The 12,622-nt window shown below is 40.7% G+C and overlaps 1 protein-coding gene across 1 annotated transcript; it reads left to right on the forward strand.

The window, feature by feature from the left end:
- The first annotated feature begins 7,974 nt into the window (after nt 1-7,974).
- LOC119478622 (nuclear receptor subfamily 5 group A member 2-like) lies at nt 7,975-11,863 on the forward strand. The gene is made up of 6 exons (XM_037753499.1): nt 7,975-8,076; nt 8,198-8,339; nt 9,313-9,932; nt 10,904-11,023; nt 11,152-11,299; nt 11,610-11,863. Exons 1-6 carry the CDS (start codon nt 7,975-7,977, stop codon nt 11,861-11,863), a joined length of 1,386 nt encoding a protein of 461 aa, XP_037609427.1.
- Nucleotides 11,864-12,622: the final 759 nt, after the last annotated feature.

Genomic DNA, 12,622 nt, shown 5'->3' on the forward strand with positions numbered 1-12,622 from the left:
CAGACATTATTCATTAATAACAGCAGCTCATGATGACATCAGCAGCACACAGGAAAAAGAACTCATAAACATTAAAGATGGCTGACACCTGTCTGCAGCTACATTAGCAGCTTGCTGGAGTGCCAGGAGTGTATATGAGAGGCTTGTCCTTCTGTGACCTGCTGCATTCAGGTGAGTCTGAAAGACGTTTGTCACCAGCTGGCACTGACATGCAGACTGGTGGTTTATACCATATGAGCTGAAATGATGTTTCCACGCATTCCTTAGCAACCAGGTAAACATTTAGAGCACTAACTAATGCTGAAATATGAGAGCATCCATAATGAAAAATGGGGGTAGTTGAAAAAGATATGTAAGTTTGTATTACAGTAGACAATGGCAGGCTATTTTGTCCTGACTTGTTACGAATTTACATTTGCTTTTTTTTTTTATGTGTTTATATTTAAGCCCTATATTTTCATTGCACTATTTTATGCCTTAGATTATCATTTTGCTTTTACTTTTACTGTGTGATTTCCCCTTTTATATATATCTTGATACACCACCATAAACTGTAGAAGTGGACATGACGTCTACCATTGGTTTGTGGACTACGGTTTTGAAGCCTCGAGTTCGGCATTTGGCCATCACCATCTTGGTTTCTTTTTGCAACCAGAAGTGACACGAGAAGGTGGAGCTAAAGCTGCATTACAGACAACTCGGAACTTGAATATTTCCGACATCCTAACTAGAAAAAGTACAACAGAACGCCACTCAAAGTCGGAGTTCCTACTTGTGAACTCGGGGCAAATACATCTACCCCGACTTCACGAAGAAGTAGTTGTCTCACGTCACATATTGTAAAAGGAAGTGTGTTTTCCCATCATTCCGCATTCTGAATAAATAATTGTAATCCCAACACTGCCATGATATACATATCCTGATAGAAACCAAAATTTGGTTTCAAAGCATGATATTAACAGAATATCCAGTGGCAGAACATTGGTAGTGAACATGTTTTAGAAATGTTCAATATTCTCTCTTACATGTGGAAGGACAATCCAATCTGCCCCATGTTGTTCATAATCAATCTTACTTTCTTGCAGTCATGAGAAAGTACAGATGTGTCGACAGATCAGTCAGGTACAGCACGTACTGTACATTCTCCCTTCAATCACTGTTCAGGTGCGGCGGTAATGACAGCTTTTTAATGACATACAGTATTTACGTGCCGTGCTGCCTCATGAAGCTTTCCCAAAGACCTCAAAGGTGAACAAATAACCAAAGTAATTTCTCAATTGAGGCACTTGTGTCTCTTCTCGGTTGAATCCCAGGACGGTCACACGGTTCCAGAATGAAAATTGCTCCATGTATTGATTGGTTTATTATTAGGTGGGGAATAATACAGACCTCTAGAGAAATAAGGGTTTTCCAATAAACATAAAAGCTTGAAAAACTGAAACATGTGCACTGCAAAAAGACGGAACTTGTAACTGATAAAGTCCGCTTTGATATACCTACGAAACATATAAAACATACCTACTGTAATGTAGGTATGATGTAAATTTCAACAATGACTTTTTTTTATCATCAGTACATCATTATGTTAGTAAAAACAAGAAGATTAAAGCCTAAATCGCTTTGGACTTCCTATATGGTTTGACCCCCAGGGAGCCGTGTTTGTCCTTTGGTTCAAAGTGGGTGTTTATTCATTACCATGAAATATTGTATGGATATTCATGGCCTCTGGAGAATGGCAACTAATGATTATTGTGACCCTGCGATCATTATTCTAGCACCACCATTACCCCAAAATGCCCCAAGTGTTTGGAATACACATTGAAAACAGATTGTTGCATCCTACGTGCTTCCTTCTTCAAGAAAAAAACAACCACTACAGTTTCTAGTACACAAGTTCTTCATGTCGCAAGCACAACTCAGAAAATGCTTCAACTGTGTATCGCCCTGTCGGGGGTTTCTTTCACAACAATGACCGGCTCGCTGTACATTATCCTTTACTCCAACAATTCAATCAAATAACTTAATTTACCCTGCCCTTATAAAGCCTATTTTTTCAACCCTATCACCAACCAAGTACCATGATATTGGACAGTTCTCCAAAATGCAATCACCGTTTCTAAAATCCTTTCCTTCTGCAATATAGATATTGTAATTTCCTATTAAAAGTTTTTAAATGTGCGATACGAGATTAGATCTCTACATTCAGCTAAATGTGCTTTTGGTACTGATTAAAGGCGAAGGTGAAAACATATTTGATTAAAAAAAATTTCATTGTGATCGATTCATCTTCTTTCATTTCTTCATTCGGTGAAACAGTAAAGGGGGATTAGGAGGTTACTGTCATGGCTGTCACCTCTCTTCCACTCAATCCTGTACCCATGTGGTTTGTTGGATTCATGACAGAAAATTAACTTGTTTTTAACCATCAGCTTCGGCTTTCACACTGACTTGACACTTCATAAGGCCTGAACTATCACAGCTCATCCGAGGTACTCTGACTCCAGACCAAAAAACACAACCCAGAGGCTACATAAACATAAGAACAAATGGTGAAAGTTGGATTGCACGGTGCTCTCTTCCATCTAAATACACATGGTTCATGTTTTCTCCGCTAAATCCCACTTAGGTGCTTCTCAAACAGAGTTCTGCAGTGTGGAAATCCCAAGTTAGATTCACAGGGAGATAGATGGGACCTTGTCCCCCAGACAAACTCAGCTTCTTATTAAAGCATTAAGGACATGTTCGCAGTGGATGCATATGCAGGCAAACCTGTGTGTGAAAAAGGAAATGCGTTTTCCAATCATTCCGTTATAGAAAAAAAACAGCTGCATATATAATTGTAATCCCAACACTGCCGTGATATACACGTCCCTATATAAACTTTGGACCCCGACTTTCCTGTGATAACAAACCAGGCCTCATCCTTTATACGTCCTTTATACGTACAGTGACTGTGCATGGGCTGAAGCAACAAGCTGAGATTCCTCCTGTCTTTACACGTGGATTACACACAAACCGAGGGATCTGGTGAGTAAGACAGGAATACAGATGAAAAGATGTGCTCATTCCAAACAGGTGGAAATACTTTATTTTTAATGAAAAGATGATTGGTTTGGGTTGTCTGTTCTGTATTTCTCTTACCCTAAGTCATATGTGACAGAATCCTAAAGTAAAAATGAAAAGTACTGAGTGGACTGAGTCACCTTTAGGAAACCTGGTCCATAACTTCAAATATAGCAGTAAATGTGGCTAAACAACTGACAGACATTAAAAAGCTGTAATTTAATATTACATTAGTACCATGCAACCTACAAACGTAATTTGTCCCGGATCACTGTCACAGTTTTCAACAGTTTTAAACACGTTGTTAACGTTGTAAAATGAAACAAAACTAGAATGGCACTCGGAGAGCGCAGACCTCCGCCAAGCTGCCCGAGTACGATTGCCCCCCCTCTCCGTTCAGCTTGCGCCATCATCCACGTGTATTTTTGTTTAGGTTGAGATCAGCTGTATGTAGCGGAGCATCGTAAAACACTTCATTCAAACTGGACAGAAACAAAATAAAACTCACCTAAACCGTCGTTGTTACTCTTTCCAACAATCACCAAGTGTGCTTTGGTCGAACTCAACTGTAATTTCAGAGTTTAATGTGAAAAAACGCCGAATCTACAGTTGTTCCCAACCCCCCGCTCTCTCTCTGTCTCTCTCTCTCTGAAGGAAAGAGGCGGGGTCACTACGAAAATTGGCATCAACGACCGTCGCTCTTCCTGGGGGCTTGATTATACCACGTAACATAGAATCACGGTTGCTTGATATACTATGTCACCTGCACTATGCGTCGCTCATTGTACTACGCCCCTTGCTGCAACCTTCTGCGGACTATTTGTGATACGTCAAAGACAAACGTAATCCGCGACAAAATATGCTTCTCTCCAAACGTAATCGAGAATGCAGTTTAGTTGTATGGCAACATCACTTCTAGGAGACAGGGCTGTACCATGCTGGTTGCAACAGCATACTTTCTGCTTACACTCCATGGTCAAACAGATGGAGGAGAGCATTCACCTTTGTCTATAGCCAGTGCAAGTAAAGAAAGCTTGGGTATACTTTGTGCAGGAACCCTGAGCAGCCTGGCTACCTCGGCTCCTGCCAGAAGTGCCTGCAGTCACCCTGAGCTCCTGGATCAAGCAAAGCTGCCCCATATCCCAGCAGATGCTCTGACCGCCTGTGAACTGCATCCAGATGCTCAAGCTCTCTGCTTTCCTATCAGGATCCACACTGGAAGGACCAAAAGTTCAAACATCGAACTGCTGCCTGCCTGATCTTCTTTGTATCTTCACTATTCCTGCTTTTATGAACCTCTCAGAAGTCCGACTATATGGGGTTAACAACACAAAAGAGTTGTTTTGATGTCTTGGGAACTTGTTGGTATTCATTGTTGGTTCAATTGAGTCAACTTAGTGCTGCTATCTCGCATGTCTGTAAACCATGTTTGCTTGGCACGGTGTTTAAGGGAGTGTTTGGAAATTTAGTCTGCAAAGTAAAAGTATGTAAATAATTTGCAGTTGGAAAAGCATTTGGACATCGCAAGGGGGTGTACAGATGGACATGAAAATCCAGCAACTGTCCTCACCAGAAAAATGACAGATTTGTTCAAATGCTTAAAGCCACCTATATGGTTACCTTTTTCTGACAAGTGACCTCAAATAGTGACAGCTGTCTCTTGGAAGTGGAAGTAGCTTGACTTTGTTTTAGCACCACAAAACCTCTTAGAAGTTAATTTTGTTAATGAAAATTGTGGCAAAATATATTCATCAACTGATAAAAACAAAACTGACTTTGTTAAACAACAACTGGGACTGAATCTTAAAAAAAAAGAGGTGGCTTTTCATTGGATTGCTGCATAGTTCTCTTGCCGGCCAACTAAATTGGATAATCACTTGCTTAAGTTTGTTTAATGTGGAGTGTTATTATTGGGAAACAATTAACAACACAAAACAATGACAAATATTGTCCAGAAACCCTCACCGGTACTGCATTTAGTATAGAAAAATATGCTAAAATCATAACATGGCAAACTGCAGCCCAACAGGCAACAACAGCTGTCAGTGTGTCAGTGTGCTGACTTGACTAGGACTTGCCTCAAACTGCATGTGATTATCATATCCTAGTTGTTAAATATGTAATCACAACGTCCCTGGTTTCATTCCCCCTCACTCTGTCCCCATGTTTCCTGTATGTCTATCTTCTGTCATGTAACAAAATGAAGGCTTTAAAACTGTGTTTAAAACTACAAAACATACAAAGGCAGCTTGTCTGGGGAGGTGGGAGGGGTTGTGGAAATCTAACATTTATGTTAAGGGGAGACACCCCAGGTGAATAGGGTAAAGAAATTAATTAATACATATCACCATGAAACTTCCCCAGTTGATTACCTTCATCAAGACAATTATGTTTTGTATCACAAGTTTACTGAAATTGTATTTTTAAATATGCAAATGATGCATTATCTTATCAAATATGAGCTAATTTGCATACATATCCAGAACAGAAATGTGAACATCGGATAAAACCAGGTTCAAAATGATTGTTTCATTTTGTTGACACATTGGAATCAAAGGTTTTAACTGAGGGAATTTTGGATATATATTTGTATCACTCCATAAATCAGTGCCATAAAAAAAAGCTTTTTTTCGCCATTTTTTTAGGAATAAAATGTTCTATAAATCAGGCTATGAAGGAGATATGAACAGACCCCTGTGTATAAACCTTCAAAATATAGTTAGGAATTAAACTGGAAAATGTGGTAGGCCTACATGTAAGTGCTACTGAAGTGGAGATTTCTGGCTCAGAGTAAGAAAAACTTAAAGATATAGACTGTAAAATTCCATACATTACATTTTGTATTACAAGTTTACTGAAATGTTATGTTTAATCTAATGCTACTGAATTTAGGAGAAATCTACAGACGCAAATAGACAAAGTAGTAAAATAAACACATAAATGTGTATTTTGGATGTTTTCTTTCCACAAGTCAGAAAGAAGTCATGTTATGGGAGCAAAATAGTATTGAAAAATCTTGAAAAATAATGTTTTTGCCTGGTCTGTCTCCCCTCATATAATCCACCAGTGTCTCAAATTAAAACTACAGCTGGACTGTTGTGGGCGTGTTTGTAGTTTAATACAACAGTTCCATCTACTGGTCAGAAAGATACTGGACCAAAACGCAGTGAATAGCCTGTCCACTGCACCAAAAGCTGACAGCTGATGTCACATGATGTCACACATAACTCCAGTCTTCCTCTCCTCCTGTCTTTATGGTGTACTAGCAGAGATCTTAAAGGTGTTGAATAGTTGTGACTTGAAAACTCTGGTTCCAAGATTAAGAATAAACTTCCACACTGAGAGATACTGAAGGTGATGTTACTAAATTTGTCCTGAAGATGGCAGTAGATGAAAGGTCATGGGGTCAATACAACAAATGTGTTCCTCTTCTGAGGACCATGAATGTGCTCAGCAAATTTTATGGCAACCTGTCCATTAATCCCCTGAGACCCACAATAGACCTGTTTTTGTCTTTTTTAGGGAGTTACAGGGGGTCTTTAGGGGAGATAGCAGGTCAGCAGTAGATGTCACATATAAGTGGTGTACATCATCTGAAAACTGGGAAGCTGAAGATTAATTTGAGATGCACTGTGTGTCAAGTTGTTCTAGTCATAAATCAGAAATAAACATTAATTTATTCATTCATTCATTGTAGTGAGACTATTTTTTTAAACTCGACCTCTCTGTATAAAATGACATGTTGTGACCTCTAGGATAATCACAGCCTCATGAAACTTTACAGCCACAAACTAGAGACCTAGAGCATTCAGAGGATGGATGGCTTTCCTAGGTAGATTGACAATAAGGGGGTTTCTGAGCAGTTTACACAATAGAAGTGCTCGCCATCAAATCGCCGAAAAATGCAATTCTTGCAGAAATCTCCAAATGTCAAAAGTTTTTGATACCAAATCACATCATGGCTTTTTCTATGGTGTTCCTCAAGGTCTTGGTGTCTTAATTTGGTATTTTGGAGGGATTATTGATCATTTGTTATCAATTAGTGGAAAAAAATGGTTTAATTGAGCACCAATTCTGTGTAACAAATGGTATCAACCCAAAAATTGCTGCAACAACTTATGAGACATAATAGAGCATGAGAATGACCATCATATACCTCAATCATAATGTTCTAAACCCTTATACACTTTTACAGTTAATTTTAAATAATGAATTAATTCATGTTTATTTCTGATTTATGACTAGAACAACTTGACACACATCTCACAGCATCTCAAATTAATCTTCAGGTTCCCAGCTTTCAGATGATGTACACCACTTCTATGAGACATCTACTGTTGACCTGCTATCTCCCCCTAAAGACCCCCTGTACCCCCCTAAAAAAGACAAAAGCCAGGTCTCAGAGGGCTATGAAGGTGTATTTAAACACAGAAACAGGTGAGTCAGTGATTAGACAGCGTGCTCATTGGCTGGAGCTTCAGACCGGGTCAGGATCAGGACCATGGAGAGAGTCCCTCCTCTCTCAGGATGAGGACATGAGACCAGTGATGCTCGAATCACAGCTGTCCACTTCACATCTGCAGGTACGCAGCTGGAAGAATACTCAGCATTTACTCCAACTTTGATTTCAGTTTATTGAACACTCAACAGGTAGGTCAGCATGGTCATATAGTTTTATCAGTTGCTTGTACTACTAGATAACTCGCTATTTTATTCTCCATTTGCTCCAGCTTGTTTCTTATGAGTGCATTTCTTTTCCTGGATCATTTCAAATGTATTTATTGATTTTGCTGTCAGACTTAAATCAAAAGTGATGCTCTAAACATTCTTCAGTTTATAATGTGCGTAATGTGCGTTAACTTAATGGTTAAGGGTGGAAAGAGACCAGTCTACTGTTGTCTTAATTTCAGGATGGAGTACAGCCCTGATGTGTTTTTGGAGGAGCTGTGTCCAGTGTGTGGAGATAAAGTCTCAGGGTACCACTACGGTCTGCTCACCTGTGAGAGCTGCAAGGTAGATGGAGTTGTTGCACTGGCGCGTAAAAACACACTGCTACAGTTTGTTTTAATGCCTATCCAACAGTTATTGTTATATTATACAGTATAACTTCCTTCCTCTTCTTCAACACTTGCAGGGTTTTTTCAAAAGAACAGTTCAGAACAACAAGAAGTACACCTGTGCAGAGAACCAGGAGTGCACAATAGATATAAGCCAAAGGAAACGGTGTCCATTCTGCAGATTTCACAAGTGTCTTCAAGTTGGAATGAGATTGGAAGGTAAGGAGGGATTTTCATCCATCTGTGCATGTGAATGGGAAATCTTACATGCATATTAAAAATATAAATAAATCTGCTTCATGTGGCCTAGAATGATGATTTTAAAGCCTGCAGGAAAACTAGGAATTAGGCTATTTCTACTGTTGTATCGTGTTAGTGGAAGGAAAACATCCAAAATACACATTGAGGTGTTTATTTGTCTATTTGCGTCTGTAGATTTTATCCTAAATTCACAAAAAGTTAGCATTAGATAATAATCATTTATGTAAAACTTGTAGTACCAATAAATGATTGTCTTAATGTAAGGAATCAACTGGGGAAGTTTCATATCTGTTCAAAATTGTTTTACTCTTCAGGGTTTGTTCATATATCATTCATAGCCTGATTTATCAAACATTGAATTATATTATATCATTTAATATAATTTAATTCCTAAAAATATGGTAAAAATGTATTTATTTTTTTATGGATGTTGACAATATTTTCTGATTTATGGAGTGATACAAAGAGATATCTAAATTTCCTACGTAAAAACTTTGACTTTAATACATCAACAAAATTAGATAAGAATTTTGTACCTGGTTTTATCCAGTGTTTCTTCTTGCAAATTAGCACACATTTAATAACATAATGCCTTTTTTGTATATTTAAAAATAACATTTCCGAAAACACAAAAAAACATTTGTCTTAATGTAAATAAACAACTGGGGAAGTGTCATGTTGATATCTTTTGACCTGTAGTGTCTCTAAAAACACTTAAGCATAGCATCGACTTGCTGAGACGTCCATTCTAGGTTTTGCTCAGTGGGTCCTAAAGATGAGGAATAAGGCGAATGCTAATCACAATGTTGTCTCACCCTCAAGAAGGTACACTCTAAGGGGTTATCTGCCCACTAGGACAGTGTGTGTGTGTGTGTGTGTGTGTGTGTGTGTGTGTGCACATCTCAGTGAAAATATCAACTGTTCTCATCAGCTGTTCGTGCAGATCGGATGCGAGGCGGCAGGAACAAGTTTGGCCCCATGTACAAGCGTGATCGTGCCCTCAAGCAGCAGAGAAAGGCTTTGATTCAAGCAGGTGGATTCAGATTAGACGGCGGTCCACCTCTGGGCTCCTCAACCCACCAGAGAGATTTGACCTTTACTGGTGGCCTCCACCCAGTTCCCGTCCTTCACAGCACCTCTCTACCCACAGCACAGAACGATCGTATCAGCTACCAGCCTCCCACACTGTGTTCACTCCTGCCATCCAGCTCACCTGGTGCCACCCAGTACCAGTCCTTCTCAAACTGGACCATCAAGTCAGAGCACGCCAACAACTGCGCAAGTCCACCGGGCTCTGCTGACGAGCTATACTTAGGACCTTTCTCTCCACAAGGTCCCAGGATGCCTCCGCTGGTGATGGAGTTCTTGCGCTGCGATCCAGATGAGCTCCAGCTGCAGAATAAGATCACCGCTCGGCTCCTGCAGGAGCACGCGGCCTTGGAGAAGCACGGCAACCCCAGAACCTTCAGCCTGATGTGCCTCATGGCCGACCAGACGCTGTTCTCCATCGTAGAGTGGGCTCGCGCATCCATCTTCTTCAAACAACTTAAGGTAAGTGTTGATTTTGGTTTACAAAGCCAACATGTTCTCACTCCCAACTCGTCAAATACAGACGCTTAGTAATCGGCCCTACGCTTCAAAATAGGACGCTAGGTACCCCTCTAGCGTCAGTATTATACGCGTCAGGGATGACGTGTCAGTTTCCGCTTGTTAAACGTCAGCGTTGACTTGGTTTCACACGGGACACGAACTGTGGTGTCCTGGGTGAAAGTGCACGTTTGTTTGACCCAACCATCGACCCCGACCTCCACCCTAAGCTGACTTTCTCGCTCTTTATAATACGTTAGTTGATCTGTTCTAATTTATTGGTGCAGATGGATTTACATTGGAGTTAGTTGAAAGCCTGGTGCGTCTCATACAGACGCTAAAGGTGCATAGACGCTAAAGGGTGCTTCAATCAAATGGTCAAACTAGGCAGCGCTGATCAATTACGGATCAATATTCTGTTACTGTAATGCCTATTTCTCTCCTCAACTGTTTTCAGAAACATCTTGTAGTGTACTGTTTAGCTGTAAAATGAGAAAGTTTGTGACCCGGCAGCCATGTTAAGATCAAGTTGAGGAAGTACCAAGCACCGCCCACCAGCCCGAGCACAGCCAATAGGAACGCTCTCTCAATGAAATTACCTGTGATTGGTCAAAGTCTCCCGTCACGGGCTAGATTTTCTAAAGCCTGAAAACAGAGCCATAAGGAGGTACAGAAGTCTAGTTTTCTCTCAGAACACTTGAATTACAACATACTGAAAGGTTATTATGGAATTTTTGCCCAATGATGCCAAAAACATTCTGACTACCCTTCGCTTTAAATAAATCTCTAATAGTATGTCAAGCAGTTTGTCTGTGCCCTTTCCTCCGTGTTGTCCTTATAGTCTCCACCATTTTTTGCTGTGCTGCATTGGGATGCTCCAATCGCTGAAAGTACGGAGGAGGCTCTTGTTTTTAACTCTTCCTCTCTGCTCCAAGGTGAATGACCAGATGAAGTTGCTGCACAGCTGCTGGAGTGAACTGTTGCTCCTGGACATCATCTCCAGACAGGTCCTGTATGGCAAAGAGGGCAGCCTGCTCCTGGTCACTGGGCAGGAGGTAATTCATCTCTGCTTCTCTCTCTCTTTTTTCTCTTTTTTATTTGTAACAATGAACAGATATTTTAAGAACCAAAATGAGTCAACAAATAGCTACAAAGCATGGGGGACGTGTGCTCTTTGCGTCAGATGGAGCTGTCCGACATCGCCTCTCATGCTGGTCTTTCCTTGGCCAGCCTGGTCCAGAGAGGTCAGGAGCTGGTTGAGAAGCTCCACATCCTCAAGGTGGACCGCCAAGAGTTTGCCTGCATCAAGTTCCTCATCCTCTTTAACCCAGGTTAGTGAGTATCTTTCAATATCTAGTAATGCAAACATCTGTACAATTATAGCCTCTTTGCAATGCAGGAGCTTTTCCAGGGGTACAGGACTAATTTAAGGGACTGTACATGTGTTTGAACTAGAGGAACCAGGGTCTAAATGTTGTTCCTCAGCCATAGTTCCAGGGGTCAAAAAGGTCCCTCCTCTGGGGGTAGTACTTTCTGCAGCCCGTTGGCATTGTTGGCATTGTATGTTTTTGCAAACATGATGACAACCTTTGCTCTATGTCTGTTCATCGGTTTTTGCTTTCCCTTTGCCCCACTGACCAGATGTGAAACAGCTGGAGGAGCGTCAGTTCATAGAGAGTGTGCAGGAGCAGGTGGAGGGAGCCCTGCTGGAGTACACGCTGTGCACCTCTTCTCACCTTCTCGGGCGCTTTGCTCATCTACTGCTTTGTTTGTCCGAGTTGCGCTCTCTCAGCACCCTCGCTGAAGACTACCTGTACTGCAAACACCTGAGTGGTGAGGTGCCCTGCAAAAACCTGCTCATTGAGATGCTCCATGCCAAGCGCAGCTGGGCATGAAGACTCAGAGGCTCTGTGATTGTCTGATTATATGGATGCATTATGCTGTGATGAATGTTTAATAGAAGGAAATTATCCCTTTTTCTGTGCTTTCAGGCTGAATTTTAACAATGATATACTGTATACGGTTAAATAATATTGTAAATGGGAAAAATTTACTTTTATCTACTGAAACTGCTAATGAGCTGTTTGCCATTAAATGCAAGATGAGATGATATCAGATTGATATCATTTTAATCTCATTTTAATCTTATTAAAACCTATGGGGTATAGAGTAGAATTTCAGGTCTGTGGGTTTAAGCAATGCCTGGCCACAAAACTTGAGTTCTGCAGAGATGAAGAGGTCACTCATGCTGAAGTTAATAGGTGCGACATGAACACAAACTTTTGGAAAAACCTCTCACAATACATAACACATCCCATGAAGGAAGTGTACGATGAGAAAACAGACACACTTCCGGCAGGTTAAAGTCAGAGCACATCAAACCTTTGTTATCGGTCACTGAGATCCCACCGATTACACCTTCAACCACCTGTTTTTCCCCACTCTGCTTTAATAAAAGGCTTAATCAACATAATGCACTCATGTGGTTTTGGAAGCACACTATCTGATCTTGTCCACCTCACTGGAGCCCATTTCCTAGTCGGCCTTGACATCCAGCTGGCATCAAGTTGGCATCGGTCCTGGTCAAGGACAAAACATGGTAGTGTGATTAAAAACACTCTGTTACAGGCACAAGCACAAGCACATTTACCAGT

Source organism: Sebastes umbrosus, chromosome 19 (assembly GCF_015220745.1).
Source record: "Sebastes umbrosus isolate fSebUmb1 chromosome 19, fSebUmb1.pri, whole genome shotgun sequence".
Classification (NCBI taxonomy): domain Eukaryota; kingdom Metazoa; phylum Chordata; class Actinopteri; order Perciformes; family Sebastidae; genus Sebastes; species Sebastes umbrosus.